The sequence below is a fragment of the Parus major genome, chromosome 8 (genome assembly GCF_001522545.3).
Source record: "Parus major isolate Abel chromosome 8, Parus_major1.1, whole genome shotgun sequence".
Lineage (NCBI taxonomy): Eukaryota > Metazoa > Chordata > Aves > Passeriformes > Paridae > Parus > Parus major.
Window position 1 is genome coordinate 149127 of NC_031777.1, and position 27578 is coordinate 176704.

General features: G+C 44.1%; 1 protein-coding gene across 1 annotated transcript in view; it reads right to left on the minus strand.

The window, feature by feature from the left end:
• TEDC1 (tubulin epsilon and delta complex 1) overlaps positions 1–27578 on the minus strand; it is a gene marked incomplete at its 5' end in the record, with an annotated part of 66772 nt that overhangs the window by 31505 nt on the left and 7689 nt on the right. The window contains 3 exons of the mRNA XM_015635611.1: positions 9949–10047; positions 14952–15110; positions 27372–27574. Coding sequence (XP_015491097.1) covers positions 9949–10047; positions 14952–15110; positions 27372–27574 — 461 coding nt within the window. The remainder of the gene's footprint in view (positions 1–9948; positions 10048–14951; positions 15111–27371; positions 27575–27578) is intronic.

Genomic DNA, 27578 nt, shown 5'->3' on the forward strand with positions numbered 1-27578 from the left:
CAGTGGATGCAGTCAGCCCCTCTGCCTGGGCACACTGCTGACCCCTGGGCAGCCCCCTGCCCACCTGAGCCCCCAGGTACTGGGGCACTGGAGCACAAGCTGACCCCAGAGGAACACCACTAACAGCCAGACACCAATTTGAGCTCAGTGGCTCAAACAATTTTCCATTTCCCCCTTATGCAACCCACCTGTAACCAATTTGGCCATAAGGATGTCAGGATTTTCCTTTAGTGATAAACACAGGCACACTCTCTGTGCCTGCCTGCCTTTCTCAAAGCTCCTTGATGCCATGTCTCTGTGTCCTCCTGGGATGGGCTACTCCACTCTGCTTTGAAAGAGAACCAGCAGCAGGATCTGAGGGGACTGCAGAGGTGGAAAGTGCCTGTCCCAGAGCAGGTGGAACAGAAGCAGCTGGGAACAGCATGCATCAAAGGAGCAGAAACCATCTGATGCCACAGCCAGTTGCAGGGAAGGAGAATTGTTTTGATCACATTCACCTTTTGAGATTTAGAGCAGTTTAGCTCCTGCAGAGGCTTCTTTCTTTCTACAGCAGGAGAAAAAGCCATTCATACACTTCTAGCCTCTCCAATCTCCCTCAATTAACTCTCCTTTCTGCTGTCAAGCCTAAACTTCCACTCTGACCTCCACCTACTCCATGGCTCCAGATAAAGCTTGTCCATCTACCAGACAGGATCTGCAAACCAAGCCCCCCTCCTTCTGGAGGGCAAATAAAACCCCCAGCAGCAGCAGCACAGGGATGGGCAGGGAAGTCAGGACAGGAACTCCTCACCCAAAACAACAGGTCCACTGCCTGCCCCAAGAAGAGACTACACAAAGTATTCAAAGGCAAGTCATTTATATTAAACATTTTTTCAGCCTTCCCTTCTAAAATCGACTTGAGTCTGCCTTAGAAACTCCTGATGTACATTATCTCACACAATTTGACTGCTCTTGCTTCCACAGTGAAGCCAGGGATTTCCAAGCCCTGCCTTTCTTAAGAAGGATCTGGAACTTGGCTATAAGCAGACTCTGTGTAAAAGCAGCTTTGAAGCCATTTGACCTCTGTAATTTTTCCTGATTTTACACAGATGACAAGGGTTGAATCTGTTCTGCCTCATTGTTGCAAATGAGTATGTGGATCCACTGTTTCCCAGAGGTTTTAATAACACCTACAGCAAACCAAGTTTTATGTGAGAAATGTCAGGAAACAAACTGAAAACCATTTGCCTACAGCATTTCAGAAGGAAGATGACATGGCAGCCTACCCTCTCCTCTTGTAAAGTGAACCATTAAAAAAGGCAGGAATAATATTCTTTGTTCCTGCCATGTAGCACAGGGTGGGCAGCACATGCTGTCACTGACAGCTCCTTGGCTTTCTTAGCACTTATTCTTGCCTTGCACTGAAATGTGAGGAAGAAAAATTACATCTGAATTGCCCAGCATTCTCTGGATTTCTGTTTTAAATTGTTTTCTCAGTAGCCACTCTCCTATTCTGCGGGAAATACATAACAACCACCAAATCACCCCTTTTGTAAGACAGTACCCACTGCTGCTCCAGGAACTGTGGAATGGGGTTCCCATGTACACAGGCAGAAGGAACAAAATCCACCAGAGCTTTTTCCAATCCCAACAACCTTCAGTGCACCAAGCTTGAAACCAACGGAGCCTTCTCACAGAAAAGCAATGAGTTGTAACTCATTGAATTTTAAAGATGATCAAGGCAGTCCCACTAAGAAGACACAACAGTTAAAGGGATTGTGTTGAGCATCTTCACACAGATGTAAATGTGGATTTCCAGCAGAGCTTATCCTTGCTGGGGGCTCTGGAACCCCACCCACCCCAGCACAGCAATTCTGCCCTGCAGCCACTCCACTCCTGACATTACACCACCAAAACACCAGAGACAGCCAAAGGGAAAGAATAAACCCTTCAACCAGCACAACTCAGGGAGGTTTAAAGCCAGTTCTCGCTCCACAGCATTCCTCTGAGCGATGCCAGGGCACCAAGGAGAGAGCAGCAGTCCAGGAGTCTGTGGCAGGGTCAGAAGTCAGCTCAGAAAAGGGCTGCCTGCACTCCTGACCCTGCTCATCACACAGCAGCATCAAGGGTCTATTTCATTTTAGCCTGCAGGTGACTTTCACATTAAAGCCATCCTTACAACCTCCTTTCAACAACCACCATCACAATCCCAGTACTCTGGATCATTCAGCTCCCTCAAGCTTTCTCGTGTGAGCCTCCAGGCCTCCTGCATTTAGGTGCTGGAGCCCCATACATAATGCAATACATCATCAGATCTGCTCTCCCCTGCAATATTAATGCCAGCTCCCATGTTATTTCTCACCAACCTGACTACCATGCATGTAAAATGTCTAAAGTAACTGTGGTTGGAAGAGCAACACAAAACATTAAGTCATTTAACAGGGGGAAAAAAGCCTTGCCTTTCAGTGGCAGTGCTGCTCAGAGCACATGGCAGCGAGCCTGTTTTACACCTCTAACGTACAACCCAGCAGGATAAATGCTAAAGTTGGAAACTGCAGCACTCAGAGTTAAAAAGTGCCAGAATTCAAGCTGCCTGAACAACACTAATTTGACCCTCCCATGTGTATAAAGTCTAGAATTATGCAACTAAACTGTTTCCCTTCATAATCTGTCTCACCAAGGGCACAGACTGGCTGGTGCTCACTCCACATGATATCCCTTTTCCTTTCAAATGGCACATTATTCTGTTTGTTCTTCAGAGGGAAGCCTTAGCCTTATTTGTCACAAATCATTCAAATCCCATTCTAAAGGCAAAATTTTTATCTTGAAGATAAACAAGTTATCCTCCCTAACGACCCATGTGAGACAAGATAATAGCATTGCTGCCGTGCCACAAATGGGAAATGAAAACAAGGAGATGGAAGTAAAACGCTTCCCTTGCTTTTGGATGCCTTAACTGAGACTTCCAAGATGTGATTTTCAGGAAATTTAGAAGCCACTATAAAGCACTTCATGATACATCTACCCAGCTCAGCTCAACAACTTGCACAGCCCACCAGGGAAAGTTTAGTTTAAGCAACATTCTGAGGGTAATTTGAGAATCCAAAGGCACAGAAGTCTGGCAGCACTCCAGGACAAGGGACAAGTGCCTCAGCTCCCCCAATGGTTCTCCCAGCCTTCTTCACCTTCATCAGCCACGTTCTTCAGCTGTGACCCACAAACAAGGCACCCTGCCCTCTGACAGACACTGTGGCTCCTAATAAACAGCCCTTACACTCCAAAACAGTGCTCTCCTGCAGATTACTGAAAACTTCCATGATTTTGGAAAGATACTTTTGAAAGCTCCTCCTGCAGCATCAGGAGGTTGTGCACTCAGACCATCACTGGAGGAGGATGACATTTCCTGCAAGAGGGTGACTTCTCAGACTCCCACAAGGAGCAAGACGCTGATTCAAGTCTTTAGACAAGATCTTCCCCATTCACAGCTCCCTGTCCTAATTTTCCTCTCCAGTCTTGGTCTTCCTGTTTATATTCATCCCCTTATGCCTCACTCGGTTTCTCTTCACCCCTATAATCTGAATTCTTTCACATCAGAACTACCTTGCTTCCACAATGCCCTCATTCAGGCTTCTTGTCCATGAGCTTCTCCCAGCTCCTGACTTCCACAGGACAAGGGCCAGAGCAAAAAGGTTCTTCACTATCCATCCTACCCCTTCCCAGAGTCCTGCTTCAGCTCCCAGCACACCCCACATTCCCTGTGTTCTTCAATGAATAATGCTGGAATGGTTTAGTAAAAGCAAGTTAAAGACAGGAAGAGAGGAAAACACTTTTAAAGGACAAAGCATTTGCTATTTCTATTCCCAGTGTTGTGGTGAGCATAATTATGCAAATTCAAAAAATTGTCATAATTGACCTTTTCAAAACATGTGTGTCCATAGGCCTAACATACAATTCTTTGGTGAACCTTGAAATTTATTAAAGGTCAGCAGCTCTAAAACTTAATTTCATTTAATCATTAAAGAACTTATTTAACATGCAGCCATCCCAAATCATCAAGGAATAACAAATTTGCTTAAAAAACAGGTAAAAATTTTGATGCATTGGACTGCAGCAAAACCTGTGGCTTTAAAAAGCTGTGAAAAAAAAAAAAAATGAAAAGTTTTTGCTACAGAACCTAGCAGTTTAGTTGTTGTTCATTCTGAAAATGTAACAATGCCAAAATCCAAAGGTCCAGGTCCATCTGAAGCCCTGGAAGCAGATCTGGTAAATGGTCAGAAGTCACCACTGATTCAAACTGAGTTAATCCCAGCAGAGTGTAGAGTAAGTCTAAAATCTCACTGTGTTTGGACTCTCCAGGGCTTGGCTGTCTCTTCCAGGCTCCTGCTCCAAGAACTGTCACAGATCTTTGTGCTCCTTTGGGGAAAACTGTTCTCCACCTTTACAATCTCACTTGCAGCAACAACAGTCTCTGCCCACCTCCAAAACTGCTTCTTTCTGGCACAACTCCTGGTGAAATAAAACTCCATGAAGATTTCTCTGACATCAGGACTGGCCAAGGAGGGATTTTGGACAGAAGTGGCACAAAAAGAAAACCAAAACAGGAAAACCCCACATTTTCACAAACATTCACAAGCCCCAGTGTAGCTACTCTAATATTATTTATTATGCAGGAGCCATTTGAGAAATTTCAAGTTGTTTTTGTGTTTTTTTTCCACCTAACAAATAGACAAAGCTGCTCTTAATTAGAACAGGAGCTACAACACAAAATACTGATCCCATTCCAGGACAGAAATGACAGAACTGTGGCTTTCACCAAGAGAATGAAACAATAAACTTATAAACAGCTGAGGGCCACACCAAACTGAATTTGCTGCCAGAGCACCACGGAAGATCATGGATCTATGACAATTTCTAGCAATGAAGGCAGTTTGTCCTTGGAGCTCAGGGTCATTTCTTCACTAAACACCAGATCTTTTTTCTGGAATTTACATGCATTTACAATTACTTTGTTTCCCCAACTTAAATCCTTTACCCAGCAGCACCACAGACAATAGGATGAATGTCATTTATTTTTTTCCATCGGTATCTACACTCTGAGAAATGTGTTGCTTGAACTGTTTCTTGTACAACAGATGGAAGGACATTATAAAATATCAGATGGCTCCCTAACAGGCTCTTTGAAATTCAAATAAGGTTACATATCCTTCACCTCGCCATACAAGACCACAACAGGGTTGATTACAGAAATACTAGCACAGGTCTGTGTCAAATCAATAATGTGACACGGTGTCAAGCTTATCAGAGGGGTTTAAATGTTTATTTGCATTTAGTGCCTGCCTGCAGTGCCTGTCACCACCAGGAACATTCCAGGAAGTCCCAAACAGCCAACACAAGGACACCAAATATAGCCTGGGACACAGCAGCTGGAACTGCCCCAGTCATTCCATTTTCATCCAAGAGGGTGAACAACCTGGGATCCATTTCTGGAGATAATGCAATAGCACAGTGATTATCCAGCAGCCAGACAAATAACTTGTGTTAGCTGGCAGACCTTTCTTCTGCAGCTCTGCCCCCACACACGTTCCAGGAGGTGGTGCTGTCCCTTGGAAGCACTGAAATCACTGGTTTCTCTTTGCAGACAAAAGCTTCAGCAGGTACAGGGCACTTTATGCCAGTGCACCGGCTGAAGACTCAACTTTCATGAAAAAGTAACTGTTAAATGCACATTCAACCTTCCTGAGAATTCCAAGCCTCCCAGCTCCTAATCTGAATGTAGTTGTTCTGGAGAGAACAGCAGCTCTTTAATGCTCTGCATGAATTCAAACCACGGGCTGTTACTCACAGAGAATAAACCTGTTGTGTCACCCATCTGGAACAGCCAGCTGGGACAGATGTCTTCAATGGAAACTGCCACAAGATTTAGGGTTCACTATCAACCTACCTTACACCTTTGTGAACCAGTACCACAATGGGTATTTATAACACCTTGAGCAGTTACCAAGGATGGCCCAAGGAGAAATGATGGATCCCACCTGGCTGAAGGACAGGTACTTCACTTTGGTGCCCTTTCCTGAGAAATCAACAGTCCAGAAAGCAGATCAGTGCTGTGCCTGTACATCGCACCCCATCCCTGCTGCCTGGAGAGCTGAAGCTCACTTGAGTCTTTTATGGGCATGGAATTGACCATATATTCTGTATGCAAAGTCAGACAGACTATTTGTTTGCTCTCATTTCCTTGCTACCAAGAACCTTGGTTTCTTAAGCCAAATAAATCACCTTTAAAGCATGTTAACGATCAACAAACATAAACATTCTTCACAAAATTCTGAAACAAAATTATTAGCTATTCACATCCTTCTATAAATTTCACTGCATGTCCATCTGGCAGACAGCTGCATTATTTATTTGCTGTCACACTCAGTAAATTGATTTACTGGCATTTAAATGTGTCCTCTTTACTCATTACAATTTCAGGGATCGCTCCAGCACTGCCAACATCGCACCAATGACCCGGGTTTCAACTTTTAATCTCTCCTAAGATTGAATTCCACATGCAAAGCAGTATATGAAGAGACAGAGGAAGCTGAAGGAGTAAGGTGCTTTGATTTAAAGTTCATTGACCTCTACACATGAACAATTTGGTGAGAAGGTTGATTTAATGACTCAAATGCAACCTACACTTTTTTGAGCGCAAGGTAAACTTCAGAACTGGCAACACTGCTGTGCAGAATTCAGCTGAGTGGACTTGATGGGCAGGGAAGAGGAATGAGGCCACATCCTTGGAGAGGATTAGTGCCCTGGAAAGTTTGGGGCAGGTGTGGTTTACCCTGAGCCACATCACCTGCACGCTGTCCCAGGTGTGCTCCTGTCAGCTGCGGTGCCAGGGACCAGAACTGCAGTCCTGGAGATATTTGGGGCTGGCAAACAGCAGCAGCCCCCACCTCAGCCCAGCTTGCATTTAAACACAAGCAGCACCCACCAGCTGGGAAAACCCAGCACAGCACAAGAGACTCGAGGTGCCCTGGGCTGTATTCCAGGACGCTGAGAGAGAAGTGCAAGAGACTTTCAAGAGAAGATGCAAAGACCCCCAGGAGCTCCCCCATTTGTGTGCTCCAGCACAGCCCCGGGCAAACAGCTCCAGGACCATCCCCACTGCCCGAGGCTCTTCTGTGCTGCCTCTGGACACTGCACTCCAGCTGAAATAACACCTCCTCCCCTCCACTGACAGCCCCAGGCAGCACAGGAGCCAAACAGAGCCCTGACCTGCAGCTCACAGCCACCCACATGAACACAGCCACAGCCAAACCTCAGGAAAAGCTGGGCTTTTGATCATGCCTCGCTAGAGAAAAACGTAATTAAAACCATTAGGTCTGGAAAACTTCCAGCCCTATGAATCTGACAAAGACATTTATGATGATAGAAGAATAATAATGTCCAGTAAAATCCCCGGACATAAAAGCTCTGAAAGTGTTTTACAGTCAAAAATCCAAGGAAAGAACATTTTAAATAAGTTAATATGCATCTTCTATAGAAAAGGAGCAGCGTGACTTTTATATTTCATAAAGGGAAGCTTGGCTTCACAGCTATCTGTATCCTATCACACTTTTCCTGTCAGACTAAACATCTCTTGTTTTGATGCAAACAGAGCAATTCCTCTCACAGGGTATTTTTGATGAAAATGAACTTGAGGCTTAAAAAAGAAGAGCCCAAGTCCCTTCTGTGACAGCGAATTTCTGAAGCTTCGATCCACTCTGCACTGCCAGGCTTCAAAGGACACCCAGGATGAGAAGGAATTCATGACACCATCCACCAAGAGGGGTGCACTACACTACAACATGCTTGCTCTTTTTATTGATCCATGCAGGAGGTTCTTAGTTGAGGTAAAATTAAGAGAAATGTCTCATTTACTTGGGGAAAAAAAATCCAATTTCACAGTTTTTGGAGAAAACATTTGGCAGAGTGCTGCCATCTGCACCAATATTTGAAAAGCAAGCCATTCAAATATGCATAATTTACTTAATCTTAGCAAGATATTTGAAAATTAGAGGCCTTTTATTATATTTTCCGAAGCAGCATCACTTTGCATATTGAGTATTAGATCCATCTGGAAAAGTGACACTCAAAACAACAATGCCTTTTCAAGCCCATAGCACCTTGTTGTACCAGGCTCTTCCTACACACTGAGCATATGACTCCCAGAAGCTGCTTTTGGAAAACAAGGGTAAGGGGAAAACAAATCTACAAAGAAAGTTCAAATAGTGACAACATGACAATTATAAGGCTCTCAAAAGCATCTATACTCGAGTGTTGTGATGACTTCCTGCAGTTTCTCCTGTTTATTTTAGAATCAGGCACAAGACAGCAGCTTAGAACTCCTTTAGTGAACAGGTTTGAGAGCTTTAAGAGGTTAAGAATTTCACAGCTGATTATACTGACAAATAATTCCAATTTTGGATCAGTCCAAGCAGTAAGCGACATAAGAAAGGAATTTCCAACACACATGCACTGGAGCCTGTTTGGGATTGCACCTGTCAGAGCCCAGAAACTGAAGATAGACTGTGGCCACTTGGAGTTTATTTAAAGAAAACATCTTCTGTCACCTCCCTCTCTGTCATCACCCTGGTTTTGTTTCATGTATTTGCTGTTCAAGCCAGGGAAAGGTGGAATGAAGACTTTGTTGATTTGAACTAAACAACACAGCTGCCCACCAAACCTTCTTGACTGTGGCACTCCACCTGACCACAGTGCTTACAGTACAGAAAAAACCCTTCCATTTTATCCTGAGACCTGCAGCAGGCACCCAGGAAAGGGAGCAGACTGCAAGGAAAAGCTCCTGGAATGATTCACTACCAAAGCAGTCAAAACCAAATACCAAAAGTATCATGAAGCTTTATTGCAACACGTCAGTGACACACTCAGGGTAAGGCTTTGGGGGGAAAAAGGTTGTTGTAAAGTCCCTGTGCACATCCTGGGAGTTTTTAATACCAGCTTGCCAGACCTTCACAGGCATTTGCTAAATCTGGAAGACCACAGCCTTCAGAGCAAGGTGAGCCAAACACAGGAGGGGCACTGCCAAGCACAAGTGAAAAAGAAATCCCAAACTGACTCAAGGCTGCAGAAAAACAATAAATTTCCAGGAAAATGTTCCAAACAGATGAATCTTACCGAGAGGCTGGATATGAACTGTTCATCCAAGAAATGCTCAGCAATGAAAGATTAACGTGCAATTTACTTTAGGGGCTTTGAACATAAAACCATCCTCCCACCTTCAAATCTACTTTCCTGAATTTCTTTGTGCAGAATATTTACAATGCCCACTTTCATTCTTAAGCAAACAGCAGAAAGAATATCTTCTTTGAGCAAACAGGTCTGGACAGACTGCAGAAATTTGCCAAATATTGATTTTGTTAGGGATGAGCTTGAAATTTCCATCTTGTTTCATTTTCACACTGAATGAACTTTTAGAAAGTGATCTTTTAAAACAAATGTATTATACTGCATTAAAAGAAGAGAATTAAACCACTTCAGATAATTAACTGAAACACCTATGATAACTGAGTAATTGAGAACAGTAGGAATTTTATCCTTCTTAAATATCCTTTGTCCTAAGAGGTTCTGTCTTGCTCAGGCAGGGCCACAGGCAGACAGTGGCAGGATACAACAGCAAGTCAGCCAACTTATCTAGAGTGATTTATTCTACAGGCTTTTTCTCCAGTAGCACTTTCAGTCAGGTCTCTTCCCACTCCTTGTCTATCAGGTTTTATAAAACTTACCCTGATACCTTTGGATTTATGTTCTAGCAAACCAGATTTGGTGAATACAAATAAGTGAAGAAACTGAAAATTCAATATATAAGCCTTTATTTCTACTGAGCACTAAGTTCAAATGCTGTTATAGGGAATGCAGTCTCCACAATGTTTGTGTAAAGCATGCTGAGCACCCAAGAATCACAGGAGAAGCATTCATTACCTGCTTGCAGTTCTCTGGCTGCCTGATGAGATCTGTTTCTGTGACAGAAAAATGTCTGAGGTTCTGGTCCATGTGGGAGCCACTTGTGAATAAATGGATCTGGAAGAGATAATAATTTACAAGATCTTTGTCAGTTGAAGGAGCAGATCATTAATGACCAGCCAATCCTGGGCTGGCAGGGTGATGTGACAGTGCTTACAAACCCTTTCCCAATGGTCCAAGTGTGAGTCCTACCCCAGCACAGCTGCCAGGATGGAAGGGATGCACATGCACCACAATCAGTGCAGGAAATGCTCCACCTGCCAGAAACACAGGCAGGAATTGCAACCACGGCTGCCACAGCAAAGCTGAACCTTTCTCTCTTCATCCTGTCTTGAAGACTTTTTCCTTTCAAACAGAAAATGCTACCTGGGTACAGCAAGGTTCTCTTTTACTGCTCTATACTGTTGGCTTTTGCTTACCAAGACCTTGTCCCAGCTGCACTGGTGATGGTATCATCAATTACTTGATGAAGAAGCTTCCCAAGTTAGTCAAGGGAACAATAAAAAGCAATTCCTCCTATTCAGAGCTGATCCCTTTGTTACTGTAATAACTGCAGCTGCCAAACAAGATAGCAGTGCACATTTGTCAGACAATCACTCATATTTCATTAATATTTCTACCAGAAGACAGAGAATGTTTCCTGCTTTTCTTCCTTTATTCAAATACCAACTTTATCGCTCACTTGGGTATTGACAACTATTTTAAAGTTGACAGGCACTGGGTAATTATCAACCCTTCCGTGAAACTTCAGAATATTTTAGCGTTCCTTCCCCAAAACTCACTGCTGGTGACAACCATCTGTCACATGTGCAGAGCTATGCCAGTTTAAAAATAAAAGAGCACCTCCCCACACAATGTTCTTCCTTTCCACTTGCCACTCCTCTCTCTCCCTGCTGCATTCTTGTGTAACTCTGGCTGCCAAACCTTTGGGTCCCCAGCACTGAATTTCAGCCCCTTTTCCAAGGTAGGTGGCAGCAGCAAAGCTGGGTAGAGCCCAGAGGAAATGCAGTAAAGCTGTAACACCAGAGGGATGAGGTGTTCCCCTGAGACATGACTAGCTGGGCACAGAAATAACCCAGAATTTGTGTTTTTACATGATAACTGAGAACAGAAGATAAACAAGGCTTGAAGAGGGAAAGAGCACCAAAGCAGAAGTAGCAGGTGAGAGGCAGAACGTGCACAGCTGCTGCTCCTGGCACTGGAACACCCCAAGGTGGAGGCAGATCTGATTGAACCTCACCCCAACCCTTCCAAGAGAGCACAGGCACAGCCCCACACTCAGCACCTCTTCTGGGGAGATTCCTAAATCAGCACCAATTCCTAAATGCCCCTGAGCTCAGACAAGCTGCTCTCCCCTGCAGGGTGCCTAATTCACCTAGACAAGATGAAAATGGGGCTCTCTCGTGGTTCTCCCACATTTGTGCAAGAGAAAAAAAAATTCTGCTGCATTAAAGAATGTTCTTCTGAGCTCTAACAGCAAATTCACTGTAGGGGAAAAAAGGGAAGATTTTCAAAACAAATAGAGAAAAAAATATATAAATAAACAAGGTAGCAATTCCCATAGCAACATGGTTGATTTTTCATGTCAGGATACAGATGCACCTAACAATTGCAGTTTAGCTCACTCATAAATTACTGACAATGAGGTAATTACCCAGCACCAGTCCCTACCCTCTGTTATTCAGAGATCAAGACTTTGTCCTTGTCCCTCTACTCTTCCTACCTCAGAACAGAGGTACAACCCATCCAATCCACTGCACAACATCTTCTTTTCTATTGCTGATGTTAGAGGGGTCACAAGAAACCACTCCATTCACAGGTGGTAATTCCCAGTGCTGCTCTGCATTCTTACTGACAATACAACCCTTGTTCTTCATTTCCAAGCATATTGAAACCATTATTGTTCCTTTACCATGATCTGATAGCTCCAATTATGTTAAACTCTTCTTCTATCACCGAGAATTCCATTTAAAATCATTTTATTCTTACCAACCCATATGCACAGACCATAATCAGATATTCACCTGCTTAAATAAAAAAAAAATAAATAAAAAATCTCTGAACCTGATCTAACTTCAGGATGAAGGAAAGCTGAAAATACCCCCAGGAAATCCATCAGTCTTGCAGAAACTCACCTGCTCCTCTGTTTTTTATAACATGCTGATTTTGGCTCAGTGCATTTAACAGAGCCCCCCCAAAAAATGAAAGTTTTAAACTATGCAGGTTCCTGTTTTGCTGAAAGCATGCAAGGCCTCTCACCTACATTTTTTAAGGTAAAGTGGTAACTCAAAGACTAAATCAAAACAACTGCTCTCTCCTGTGAATTCAAGAGGGATCAAAACCCAGGCAGATATTTTTCTGGCATTTGACAGAAAGAAAAGGAGAACAGAAGGAAGCAAGAGATGTGCCTTAACACAGCCATTTCTCCTCTTCCCTCTCCTGGGGACCACAGAACTCCATCCCACCCAGCTCAGGTGGCTGCAGCCAGGACAGGGGAGACACGGCAATGTTCACACTAAAAAATACAGAGTGGAAGGGAGAGCAGTCATCTTCTGGGTAAAAACATTTTTAACAAGTGTGTTGTGTTCTTCTCAGAAAGGCCCAAATAGAGAAAATGGCATTTTAGAGCCCGTGTGAGTCACAGAATGAAATCTGCACAAGTGTCGCCACTCGTTGATAAAAATGACAGCTCCTGATCAGCAGTAAATAAGATTGTTCACAGCTGAGACACAGAACCTGGTACGTTATTAAACAGAGCCAGTAAAAGCCATAATTATCATTTTGTAGAGAAAGCCCTCTGTAAATCTGTCAGCATAATTAAAAAGCATAACACTCATTAGCCTTTTGCATACTGTGTTTGGGGTTTATTAGAGGAAAGCAGCAGCTCATATAGAGGTCACACTGGGTCAATTCCATCTTCTAACACAAAGAATAGTTTAAAAGTTTTGGAATTAATGCAGTAGTAAAAGCAATTCCTCTAGAAAGAGTCACAAAATATCAATTATTGTTTCTACAGCTGTTCAATGGTGTAAGTATGTTATATTTTGTGTTACTGCTAACATTAACGTGGCACTGTAATGAAGTCCTCCCAAGGTCACATTTACCTTTCTATTCTACTTCTAATTCAGCCTAAAATACAAATCAGAGCACTGCACTTTGTTACAGCTCTGAGCAGAACTCCCACAGCTGCACACATAATATCAGTGTGGGTTCACATGTGGAGGAGTTGGGCTCAGTTCCATCCTCCCGTGGTGGCAGCCCTGACTGTGACAATCACTTTGGCTTAGCCCAGCAGTGACTGCTGGAGAAAACAGCAATGACAGCTTTGGGAACCTGCATCAACAGAGACACAATTCTCCCTCCTCCTTATTCCTCCAGACTCTGCAAATCGTGGTCCTGCAGCACAACTAACCTGTCTCCTGTCTGCCTGTCCTCACTTTAGCACACATTTTGCCTTAGAGAGACACAAAGGGGAAAAAATAAATAAATCCAAGTTTATTTCAAAGCACACAAGCTTCCACAGGGGGGTCATCATCTCCTCATCTCCCCTGTCAATAAGTTTAGCATGTTGCCCCATCAGCACATCTCTCCATTAGCTCATCTGGAGCCTGAGAAGATCTGTTTGTGCTCCAGCTCCCAGGTTTGACCTGCTCTTAATTCTTCCTCAGCCTCATTAACTGCACTGGAGCTGCCTAATGATTTGTTACTGTCAGGTCTCACATAAATCCCAGCCCTGATGATGACTTATGGAGGTATTTGCCTCACCTACTAGAAAAACCAGCATACCTTAAACAGAGGTAGTTTATCAGGGGGAGAAGATGCCAATCCTTTCATTTGGAGCCACCTCTCCCAGCCCCACCACTGTGATCACAAAAAAAACTCCTGCAAAAAGCCAAGGACTGCACAGGCACTTGGAGGGAATCCCCACCTCTCCTCCCACATCAGCAGAGGTCAGAGAGAAGCAAAAGGTGATTTTAGATGCTGCACACACAGCACCTGACCCCTCTTCCCCAGGGCTGTCAGTCTGCCCTAGCAATCAGCTCATGGAAAGAACAAAATCCAACCTCATTACAGTTTTTAGCACTGCTCTGTCAGACACAGGATTAAAACCAAGAAGGCATCTTCATTCTAAGGTGAAGATGATTCTGACAACTCTCTGATGTGTGTTTTGGGAAGAAATTTCCCCAAACTGTTTTTAGTCTCAAAAAAAGAGAACCTTCTGTGAAGGTTTTGAGTACAGTAATAGCTGGCTCCATTTAAATTATTTAAAGAGATATAAATGGAGAAAGGGGGAAAGCAACAATTAACTTTTAGGACTACCTTAAGAACTGTATTTTTCCATTTGTTTCTGGAGTCACCATCACTGTTGACTTTGGGACTGAAGGCAGGTTCCACCCTCAACAGGCACAGATTAATCAGGCACCTGAACACTCACAAATGGGAAGAGAACTGGAACTTCAGCAGTGCAGAGACCATGACTCATTCCTGATTTAAAAGCAGGTGAATTTTGGGTTCTGCTGAGATGCCCCCTTGTACTTTGGAAAGAGACTTTGCATTTTATTTTGGTATTACTGTCAATATTTATGTTTAACATTTTGAATCCACCTTTCCAATGAACTTAGAGTTCTGCATCGCTACTTCTTGTCTGGGGAACCAGAATGGTCTGTCTTGTTCCTACTGGGCATTTTCTGAGAAAAATGGCAGCAGCCTGTGGTTGCAGCAGTGACTAATGTGCCAACCTGCAAAAGAGATTTTATTCAATCTCAGCCTTACAAACACTGAACATTTTCTCACCCTTCTGCCACGCTGGGGAAAGACAGAGGTGCTTCTGTTCAGAGCAATTCAGTCTTACCTACAGGAAATGCAGAACTGGCAAACAAGAATCATTCCTACATTTAGCTCCAGCTGACAGGGCTTTTAAACAATAAAGCATGTCACAGTGGGTCAGAGGAAGCATTTACCTTGTGCAGAAGTTTGCAGTGCTCTTGGTGCTGAGCATGCAGACTGCACCACTGCAGCCTCAGCCTCCCGTTTAACCACTGCAGGTACCGAACATCCACTCTGTCCCCAGCTCCTGCTTCACCTGGGCCTTCCTGGATGCTGGGCAGCTCATCTTCACACTGAGAGCAGGAAAGAATACCAGACCTTAATGAGTTTCAACGTTTTCAAGTCATTCAGGAGTGAACAAACAAGATATATAGGCCAAAGAGGAGGAAAAGCGCCCTGAAATGAAGTCGATTCCAGCAGCAGAGAGAAATTAGAATACAGGACTGGGAAGAGCCTAAACAAGGAGAGAAGTGTGGAATAAACACCAGCTTCTCAGCTGTGACGTGGTGAGCTGTCTCCTCTCCCATCTTTCATTTTCCACACCGAGGAAGACACTGTTCCTGAGACAGCAGCATGTTCTTCACCCAGATGGGAAAAACTGACTAGATCCTAATATGTCAAAGAACATAAAAAACAGATTTAGCTCCTGCAGTGTCTCCCTGAGACCCTATTTTGTAAATCAACAACTTATATAGGGACAAAATCGTGGGCCTGTGCTTGCCCAGCTGTTTTCCTTTCTCCATCCAGCATTTCCCATCTGGCAGGACTGAGGAAAAGGAAAAATCATGCAGCTGGCAGAGACCAGGACTGCACAGAGGCTACAGCTCTATCATCTGTCTTGTTTGTTTTGCCTTTTTCCAGAGTCATTTGGAAGGAAGAAGAGAGAAGCAAAGAGTTTCCATTTGTTCATCTTGTCCCACTTTCCTTCTGCTGCAGATAAAAAGCCAACAGCAGCCAAACACCTTCATCTTCTGCATGAGATTTCTGCAGCACATTTCTGTCCCACCTCTCTCCCAGGGAGCACGGGGGACTCCACCTCCCCCAGCCCCTGGCACAAAGAGATCATTCACATGTACAAACATCTTCCTTTTCAGCTAACACTCCTGCAGATTGCAAATGAAAAGGGGAAAAAGACAGGGGTGGTTTTACTTCTGATGCCAGTAATTCCATTTAAAGCAAAGCCTTCCATTTGATGCAGTCTGCAGGAATTACACACAATAATCACAACCCATCATTCCAAACATTTTTACCACAACATGTCATGAGAAGTAGGAGTAACACAGAACTGCAAAGACCTGGTTATTCAGAATGGATGTTTGCCATTCTGAAAGGAAGTGTCTCCCAGCTCTTAGACTCACAAGACATTTCTTTAAAGTGGAAATTTAAAAAGTCTACTTGAAAGATGACTGTTTCCAAGAAAACACTTAGGCAGATATTTGGACCCATAGACCTTGATGGTATTTAAACATATGTCCTTCCCTGCTTCACAGATTTCCACGTTCAGTAAAATCCTAAAAAGATCCAGCTGGCAGGCAAAGATGGAATGTGGCTCCAATTTGGATCCTAAACTAACAACAAAAACTGCAAAACAAAGCAATTTGATCTTGCCTTAAATGCAGATTTTAACAGAAATGTGTCTACAACCATGGTCAAATAACCCTCTAACACTTGTTTTAACCTAAATATCTCCAGCTGACAGGGCCTCTATTACAGTGAGTGTTCCTATTATTTATAAGCACAAAGATGCTGTTCTGGTCATGTACCAAACTGTATCAATATTACAGCTTTGTTCCCTTTTGCTCTGTGGCTCAGATAAACACATGCTATAAATCACAGAGGTGTAAGGCTGGTAAAGGGCTTCTTTTAAAGGCACATCTTTAACATAAAAAAAGGGGGAAAAAAAAAGAAAAATGAGTTTGTGCCACCTCCAGTGTCCCTCATTTTCCTCTGCTCCTTTCCAGGCTCCTAAACCAAGGCACTGTGTCCCAGGACGCTGCAGTCCGAGCTAAGAACCCCCACATTTTTTGGGGACAAACCCCTGTTCTGCCCTAGGATGGTTTCTGGACCAGGAAAACATGCAGCTATGATTATCAAGCTGTCCATTAGCATGATAAGGCAAGCAGCTGGATACTACTCACAGCAGCAGAGAAAACCCACGTGTAAAGAACATTAACACACCTCACATAAGCAGCCAGAAACAGACTTGGGAATCCCAGGTTAAAACCTGCATTGTCCATAATTTACAGTTCTACTCCAACTTCCCTGGTTAGAGGTTTCAGAACAGCACAAATACTGCTCTCCTGGGGATTTATTTCAGGAAGGAATGGCATTAGACTCGATTGCTTTGGCAGTACAGTGACAAACACCATGCAGAGCTAATTTTATTGTAGCAACCTGCCTTATTAATATTAAAATAAGGAAGCCAGCCAATGCATTTTTAACAGGATCTCTCCATTATTTATTTCACAAACTGCACAAAAAATTTACTTCTGCTATGAAATACTTAGCCTGGCATAAAGTAAACAAGGTAAAAAAAAAAAAAAGGTCTTGCATATTATACTGTGACCTCAATTTCCAGTCCCATCTTTACAATCTAAGACTATTTACTGCTCTCCCAGTGGGTGAAAAATCACTAAAACACCAGCCCAAGCTACAGGCTTTGCTTCAAGCATCACTGTGAATTTATCTCATTGATGCAGCAATCCAGGTACACACCTACATTCACTCTGAGATAACAGAAGTGCATATTTTTCAGTCCAGTTCACCAAGAGAGCAGCCAAGGCAGCTCCCCAGAGACCTCAACAGCCTTGCCACACTTGGAATGCTCCACACCACTTTTGGAAGGGATCATTCCACAGCCACTTGGTTCTGCTTGCAACTCTTTGCTGCAATTGCTGCTTCTCTCTGATCTCTTTTCAGAGAAGGATCAGCTGCAGGAGTTGGTGCCACAGCCTCACAGTAAAAGTCACAGGAGCAAATATCAGTGGCCTCACCACCATGCTGAGCTTCTTTTCCCATTGCTGGAGGTACCTGAGCTGCTCTGGTCCCACTGGGTGATGTGGACCTGATCCCATTTAATCACTTTAATCAATTTAGGAAAATTGATTAAGCAGAAGATAGAATCAAACTCCTCATTTCCACTCCCACCATAAGTCACCCCAAAGGAGATTTCCATCCTGAAAGCTCCAAGTACTGCTGTTAGGACTTTTCAGTATCCCCTCACTGGCAAGACTGAGGAAAGCAAGCACAAGCCTGATCAAAGTGACAGGCAGATTCTGACAGGAGCTCTCTCCAAGCCAGCTGCTGAGCTATCACCCTGCCCACACCTCAGCAGAACCTGCTCCCTGTGCTAAAACATCCAGGAGAAAGAAACAGCTAAGCCCCAGAACAAATACACATTCCAAAACAACACCCATCACCATCCCAGTTAAGGCAGCTCACAAATACACCTCTGTCTTACCCAGACCTGAACGTGGTTTATGTCCCAAAAGCATACATTGAACAGTTTTTGCAAGGCAGCCTAGAATTCAGCCTTTATCACACAAGTTTTGCCCTAAACATTCCATCCTAAGGTATTTCAAGTCAAATTACAAGGAAAAAAAAAGGTGTCAGATCATTCCCAAAAAGTGTGAATAGGTTTGAGGTTAGACAATGCAGCAAGTGCATAAAAAAACCAAAAACAACATTGCCAAAATCCTCCTGGCAGAATTGCTCTGAGCAGAGTAGTCAGAGCCATGAAATCCAGTGAACTGAAAGAAGCCATCAGATATGGAAGTGCTCAGAGGAAAAGAATAAGGGGTGGAGAAAGGAGGGTGTGATAAAGACATGGTGCTACATCAATTTTCAGTCCCATTCCACATATCTGAGGAAACAACTCGCATGCAACGTGCTCAGAGAGAAATTAAAGATTAAGAAGTCTCAACTTCAACAGCAGAAATGAAGCTGTTCTTTTTGGTTTGAAATCCAAAGCAATCCCACCTTATCAGAAATCACAGTGCAGGTGTACCAACAGTGGATGGAGATAAATTAAACAAGTACTTCATGGTATAAACACTTTATCAAAGAACAACACAGGCACCAGTGTGTTTGCAGACATGTGAGAAGGCAGCACTTTTTCCATTACTTGTCTATTTGAGGATTTTAGTGACTTGGTACAGAGCTCTTGCTCTGTTTGTACACTTTGAATTACACAAACTCCAAACTCTGATTTAATTTAATGCAGAATTCCTTGTAGGTCTGGCAACATGAGGTAAGCAGGACTGCAGAGGAAACACTGCTGTGCAACTTCTTCTAGACTTTCCATGCTATTCCTGCTGATCTAGGAATAGTTCAGGCTTATAAATCCTCACCTTAATAAACTCACTGTGTCCCTTGCAGGCACTGGGAAGGAAAGGCTGTGCCTGGCTGCCCCAGGGATGCTCTGCTCTGACTGTGAGCTGGACAGACCCCAGGACAGACCCCAGGACAGACCCCAGCTCATCCCCACCATGGCTCTGACTGTGAGCTGGACAGACCCCAGGACAGACCCCAGGACAGACCCCAGCTCATCCCCACCATGGCTCTGACTGTGAGCTGGACAGACCCCAGGACAGACCCCAGGACAGACCCCAGCTCATCCCCACCATGGCTCTGACTGTGAGCTGGACAGACCCCAGGACAGACCCCAGGACAGACCCCAGCTCATCCCCACCATGGCTTTGCCAGGCATCTTCCAAACCCCTCCAAGCACCAGCTCTGTGCCTCCACACCTGGACAGCAGGGACAAGCTGCTGCCCATGGAGAAGCAGGGCTGCTGGGACACAGGAAAGATGTTTAACCCATGGAGAGAGGCAGCAGGTCAGCTCCCTGCCACTGATCCTCCAGCAGAGCAACACAAAGCAACAGCTGAGCCCTCCAAGGCATCCCCAGCCCCCTGCTCACCTGCCCTGGCCTTGCTCTGGGTCCAGGCAGAAAATATTTACTCAGCCACCACTCAGAGCTTAAGCACACAGCCTGCTATCACAAAGGTGGGCAGGAGCAGATTTAGATCCTCACTGCAGGGCTTAGGAAAGGCAAGGCAATCACATAAATCAAGCCAATAAAGCAGCTTTTACTGAGCACTCGTTCTGAGCCGCTCATAATTCAGACAATGGTTTTGATGTGACATAACATATGTTAACTTCTGTAATTACACATCTTTAAACAGAACATAATTTTATATTTTTTTTTAATTAAATACCATAGCCAGAAATAACAGTATCAGACATGCTTTCTTAATTAATACAGCCATATATCTATCTGCAGGAGGGGAAAATGTGAAAAGGAACAATCTGAGCAGATGAATGCGAAAGGGACAGCACTATTTTCATTAATAGCACCATAAACAACACTAAATGGATTTCCTCCTAGACAAGGCAGGATCCAGATTAGATTTATGCAGGGAAAGATAGATGGTGTAAAAACCCATTCCCACATGGTGCACATACCAATTAAATCTCCAGATATTTGCATAGAAGAGTAAGTTTTCCACAAACATAAGTGCCCACAACATCCAAGTTACACTCATATGGCATTCAGCAATTAAAATGAAAAAAAATGAAGTCCTGTGTTTCTGCAAGGCCTTTTAGCTTTTAAATTTCTATGCCTTTTGTAAGAATTACTACTCACAACAGCACTCCCAAGAGCTTACTCTTGGCAAAGAGTGAAAAAGAGAAGGTGCTGAGGGAAGAGAGAAAATGTGAACACAGCTCTTAGCCATGCCTGCCTTCTTCAAACAAGTTTCTCTGGCAGTAGCCACGGGCTTGAGGCACCAAACCACATCAGTCCTTTATCCCACTCATTTGGGAGGTTATTTAAGAGCTCTGCAGTACAGCAAAAACACTGTGCCTTTAAAAGAGCTCAGCAGCTCTGCCTAATCCTCAGAGCTGCAAGCTTTTAAAAGAACTGCTCAAATCCCAGTGCTCACTGCATTATATATTCAGACAAAATATGGAAACTAAATACCCTAAGAGCACAGGTGACAGGGTGTCCCTTAACTGGGAGGGCTCATGAAATGCAACACACAGATAATGATAATGATAATAATGATAATGATAATAATGATAATGATAATAATGATAATGATAATGATAATGCCCTGCTCTGCTGTTCCCCCTGCAGCTCCAGCTCCCCTTGCCCACGGCCATCCCCTCGCTGTGGCACGAGGGACAGCCCCTGGAACTCCTGAAACAGCACCAGGAGAGAGCAGGCACAGCTCTGCCATGCCCCTCTCCACACATTCCTTAAGGAAAAGTCCTCCTGAGGGAAAAGTGTTTCATTTCAAGCATCCTCTCAGGTGAGTTAAACCCAGATTGCTCTCGGTGGGACACCAAACCAATGTTCACGTTTAACTCCAAAGGATGATCAGAAGGTACCAAAGGCACTGGCTGCTCCCTGGCACTGGAGGGCAGGAGAGGCACTGAAACATCTCAGAATCCCTCTTGTTTCCCCAGCAGCCGAGGAAGGAGCTCCCTGGGCTGGATTTTCCAGTATGACCACGGTAAATCTTCCTATTAGCACACCACTCCTCATCTTCTCCTCAGCCAGCTCAAGTGTCTGCTGCTGAACCCCATCCAGAACACATCAGCTGCAATGTCAAGCTCAAGGAATTCTGCAATTCAGACATTACCAGAGACACATTATAATCCTTTCCAACCAGTTCAGACCTGTCTTTTAGAGTGTTTTACTTTGACATGCTGTCTGGGAAATAAAAAAACAGCAGAAAAACAAACACCTCTTAATTGTGCATTCACTGTGCCAAGCAAAGAGAAATGCTGGAGACTGCACATCTTCCAGGGTAGCACAGGAAGAAGGAACCATGACAAATTCAAAGTGTGCTACAAAAGACTTGTCAGCCACACTGAGCTGAGGAAAACTCTGCAGGAGAAACTTCAGGGATGCTCAGGCTTCACAGATGGCTTTAAAAAAAAGAGTGTTCCTCAGCAGCTACTGAATCCAACAGTAATAGCAGGAAAAGGGCAAAAACATAAATTGGTGAGAGGTGCTAGGAAGACAGGAGGACAAAGAGAATGGAAGTGTAAGCTGAGGGAATGAGGGAGGAAAACCAAAAAAATGAAAGCTGACAGCCTAATCCAGCCCATAAAGACCTGGAAAGTAATTACACTTCTGAGTCAGAATCAATAAGGTTAATAAAATCCCCTCCTCTATCCTCACTGGAATTGATGAAGACATGGGAAAAAATGCAGAAAACTACTTTTCACTGAAACTGGTGCCCAAGGTTTCCTGGTTTTCTGCTGGGGGAAACATCGAGCTTGGCTGCTGCTTTAACACTTTCCTCTAATAACATGATTTATGGAACAGCAGTGACTGTCAGGTTTTCTGTAAAAGAAAGGCATTTCAACAACAAGATCCGACCAAGCATAAGCCTTACATTATACTGGAAACAGCCAGTGAGCCAAAAACTAAACCATGACGAAGAAAAGATTAATCAAATTGCAAACCTGAGGGTCAGAAGGCATGTTTATCTTCATTTTAGCCCACCAGAAATAATTAAACTGAGTTCACTTTGGCATGCTGGAGACACATGCATGAATTCCAAGCACAAGAGATAAAATAGCTCTATTTATTGATCACTATAAATTCAAAAAAAGGGGAGGGACATCCAATTTCACTCAGAGGGCCAGGAGCAGACAGAGGGAATTAGTGGGAAACAAAACCAGTGTTTGTACAACATCTCCTGATGATCATGAGGGATTTAACATCACTACACCCATTTAAAAAGCTCGACAGCCTCCACATAATTAAATTACAGGGCACACAGATTAATTTCAGCTGGAGAAATAAAAGCAGCACAGGCAGTACTCCTCCCTGGAAACAGAAATGCTCACAGAGTATTGCTATTACCTGTCCAAACCATCACAGGCTTGGAGAAAGCTGGGATGGCATCACTGAAATATAAAAGGCGAGGTAAATACGAATCAGTCAAATACTGAATGTGCTAAAAAGGCAAGTTTGTATCAATTACATGCTTCTCAAAGAGAATGAGAACTCCCCAGGTGTGCCTCTCAAGTTCAGGGAAGGAGACAGTCTCAGCTACAGGTTTTCATTTGTGTCTTGTACACTGGGATTTGTGATGTGTGAATAGGAATCAATAAGTGGCACTTGAGAATAATCTGCCTGTACATGATCACCAAAGCAACAGAAGATGTTGAGGCAGACATCACAACAGTGCATATCTGAGCTGGAAATCCACAAGGGGTGTCAGAAGCCTTTGAAAACCACGTCCATCAATTACTGGCCTGGTGCTTTAACGTGGTTAACAGGCAAGAATTCCCCAGCAGACACTCCAGTACATCAGTGTGAGCCTCCAGCTCAGCTTCTACTTAAATCTTTATAGATCCCACAGAGTTACTGATTACTTCTTCTAAAGAGTTGGCCCTTGCAAGGTTTGAACTTGCACTCACTGCCTCTGGAGTCACCCAGCTGCTGGCAGATGAGCACAGTAAATTCAGAGAACTTGCACTGCTGCAGCCCAGCTCCAAAGTTTATCATGGATTATGGATCCTCTCCTCCTGCTCCTGCACAGTTTGCTCCTTTAACTGCTTCCCCTCACCAGCACCTGGCTCAGGAGAGCCTGCAGCACTGCCCTGCCAAAAACCAGAGCTGGAGGTGACCTGAAGGAATCTCTTACCTAACCCACAAAACCCCCCAGAACCCCCCAGACCACCAGCCCTGCCTGTCCCTGCCTCACCCTGAGCTCTGACCACATCAGCACTGCCTCTCACACCTTCCATCATCTCTGAGCTTCTCCCTTCAGCAATCACTTAACTTTGGATTCTCAAGATGTAAGTGCATGTAAAAGTCAGTTTGTGGAAGCTTTTCCCAGCTCACAAGATTAACAATTCCAAGCAAAGCTGGAGCTCCTTGTCCATCATGTGTCATGAATACCCTTGTACCTCTAAAAATCCTTTAGAGCTGATGGAAATGTTCAATTTGCAGGGAAAGAAAACTGTGTTGCTAAGGAACTGCAAAGGGGAAAAAAAGGCCAGAGTGTGGTAGTCTGAAATGAAATTATTTAAATTAATTGGCCCTTATATGTTGGGTATTTGGCACATTATCAGCAATTCAGCAGGCTTTGTTTTAAACTTGGGCTGAAAGAATAGTGAGAACATGATTGCACACTTAATTCAGGGATTAGCTCCTTTCTCTCCTCTCACACAACAGACCCTGCTCATCTTTGTGGATTTCAGACAAAATTTCAAAAGCAAACCACAAGAATATCAGTTTGAACTAGAGCCATGCTCACAGTTATTGAGACTCCTTTCCTTTTAAATGAAGACAAAGGGTAAGGAGTTTCTCCAAATTTATTCTCACTGGTAGACCAACAGATGTACTTTTCCAGCAAGGAAAAAGGCTTTCACACTTTGCTCATTTTGGCAGAGATCTCAGCCATGCACACAACCAAATGTACTTCAATGGATTTTTTTTGTTTTGCAACATTTTCACTTCAGGAAAATATTTTCAATTTTTTTTTGTAATTATTAAAGAGTCCATTCAGTGAAAGATTTTTCTTTCAAGTTCTCAACTGAGAATTTCATTTCAGTTGTTTTGAAGAGCATTTCCTTTTCTTTCTTCCATTTTTTTGAGACAGATCTTTCCCAAATGGAGGTTTTTTTCCCCTCTTCTTTTACCTTTTTCCTTCACTTTACTGAAAAAGGAGAGAATTAAGACTGCAGGGATTACAGCTCTGGTGTGTTAACTTACAAGATATCAGGCAGCAAAGTCACCTCACCTTCCCATCCCTTACTGAGGGGTTTGGGGTTTTATTGCTGAACACTGGCTGATGATGCCACGTGGTTATCTCACAAAATATCAACAGCCAGCAAATAAAACTTAACACTTTCACACAACAAACAATTCTTCATGAGATTGAAGCTGATTCACTGAGCAAAGTGAGGTGGGGACCCACCCATCTCCTCCTCACCCACCCTTGCCTCCTTACCAGTGCATTCCTACATCTTCATCTGTTCTGGTTGGCTCCCAAAAGCTGAATTTATTGGTTTTGCAATGCCTAGTTGATCAAATAAAAGACAAAACCTCTCCCTCAAAATTCCATTTGTTTTAACTTTCTTGTGATGAAGAATCTCAAAGCCCACTAGCTATGCTGTAACTACATTTATTTTTTTTTTTCCTTGTAAATATCTAATTTTACTGGAGCATGAAGACCCCTGGATGGACACAATACAATAAGTGTTTCCATTTATTCCAATTATTCCATTTATTTTGAGCTTTATATACATGAGCTAACCCCAACTTCCAGTTTATACAATTTTTGTCTGGTCTATTGAAAAAATATTTCAGACTCTTAAGCCTTTCCCAACACTGTTTTGGACAGTTATTGAATAAAAACATTTAATATGCATGTTTTTTGAGAAATACAAGTAGAGCAGGTGAGAACTGCAGTGAAAGGCACACCACTATGTGTGGCCATGAGAGATAACATTGTATTACCATAGTTCTTTCATCCCTTTTTGGGAAATGCAAAACTTAAAGCCTTCAGAGAAAATAACACAAGTGCTGCCCCATTCCCTGAATTCATGTCACATTTTGCTTGTCACTCTTTTGTAACAGAAATAAAGGACACAAAAACAGAACCTGCTACCACAGATGAAAAACGAGAAAAAGGTAAAAGAGAAGTTTAAAGTAAAAAGTTCTCCAGCAACGTTGGGATTTTTTTCTGAAATCTCAAGGCACCCTTGACATAAGTGGATGGAACTGCCTCTCACAGCTCAGCCTCTTGTGCTCCCTCCTCTGTGCAGCAAATAATTGTAGTGCTGCAAGAGTGGTCCCTTCCCTCAGAACACTTCTTGCAATGTTGTTACAAAGAGGATTCTTTCCTTTGAACTGGTTTCCATTTGGACAAGTGTTTTCCTTCAGAAGACACTGTTTTTATATTCCAGCTTTCCAAACTTCCACTTCCCTGCCTTGCTGCCCCCTAAAAAGGCTCTAGAACACCAGGGAGAAAACAGATGTGGGTTCATGAAAGAACACAGCCCTCAGACACCACAGGATTATCAGCAGGTTGGGTTTCCAACCTACAGTGTCCTTTGCCAAAACACTGAGAAATTCTGTGAGCCATTTTAAACCAGACTGAGCTGTAATTAGTTCTGACCAGAGGATGGTTACTTCAGAACAGATTCTCTATGTACTAAACAGCTTTTATTAAGGGAAAAAACAACATACTCCACTGTGTTCTCAAAGAGGTTACAAGGTCATTAGTCACCTCAAGAGCAGGAGCTGCCATTTGAGACCTTGTTGTTTGCAAGAAGTATTATTTGCCTTACCCTTAGCTGCTCTGCCAGCAGTGCCAGGACACCCAGCACTCATTGCCTGCCCTGCAGAACCACTCTTGGCTCGTCTGGGAGCCCAAAACCAAGAAGATTTGAAGAGATAAGAAGATTGAAGAGATAAACTCACACTCCTCCACAGTGGTCTCACCTAGACTGGAAATCAGGGCTGGGAATTTGATAAAGAACCAAGATAACCTGCACACAGAAAGCTCAGAGAAGGGAAAGGAAAGAGATTCTGGTCTTTCTTAAAGCTGAACAGCTTGGCTGCCAAGGCACCAGGACAGCACCCATCACACACTGCTGGTAACACAGCTGCTCTTACAGGTGTGCACAGGGGTGGGAGAACGGATTGTAGGAGAGATAGTGCTACAACCTCAGCCCTGATGAGTTAGAGCAGTGCTAATTAACACAGAGTGGTAATTGCCCTTCACAGGTCACAGCCATGCCCAACAAGGGATGGGTCACACAACACGGCCGGAGAGCGACCAGTGCTTGTGTAGCCCGGAATGCACAACAAAACCTCAATCAGGTGACACAGACAAGGAACAGGTGCTCCAGGAAGGGTTCCTCGACTGAGGAGCCCCAGGGACAAAGACAGGCTGAGGGCCCAGGGTTATATATGGGTGAGAAGGGGCGGATGACAGGGCCAAGGGCCAATGGGAACAGGGAAAAGCGGTGCAGAGGCGGGGCCAGGGATGGGAACAACCAATGGGAGAACAGGGCTGGAGCACTGCAGCAAACTGGGACCAATGGGGATTGAGGGAAGGGAGAACATTCCATGTTGAATTGAGGTGACATCAACTTGATAAACCAATGGGGGAACAAAATTAACAACACATTATCATATAGCTGCAAAGACCTGTGGGAGTGAGGCCTTCTCTCAGCCCAGCCACAGCGGGTGTTAATTGTTATCAGCTCTCCAGGGTCATCAAGGCATGAGGAGTTCAGTCAGGGCCCCTGGGCCTCCAGAGATGGGTGTTGTAAAAGAGTGATTAGCCAGTCTAAGTTGGAATTAGCTGGAGAGGAGGAGGGCTAGGCTGTCATGGGAGGGACAGGAAGGGGCTGGCCAGCTGGAGAAGAAGGAAAAGGAAGGAGAAGGAGTCAGTGCTGTGTGGAGCTGCCCTGGGAAGTTTACAGAGAGAAGGGATGAAGGTTTTAGTGCAGGACAGTAAGGGAGCGGCGCTCGTGTGACCCCACAGCCGCTCAGCGGGACACGAGCCTGCTCACCGTGCACACACAGGCCTGGTCCCCAGTCTGCACTCTGTTCCGAGCCAGCAGCTGCTCCAGGAGATGCAGGCTGTGCAGCAGCCAGGAGAAGGCCAGCAGCAGCTCCCGGCTGCCCGCGGAGCCGTCGGCGGGGAGCCGCTGCAGCTGCGGCCGGCCGTAACCCTGGTACCACAGTGCTGCCTTCACAAAGCTGACCTGGGCACCTGA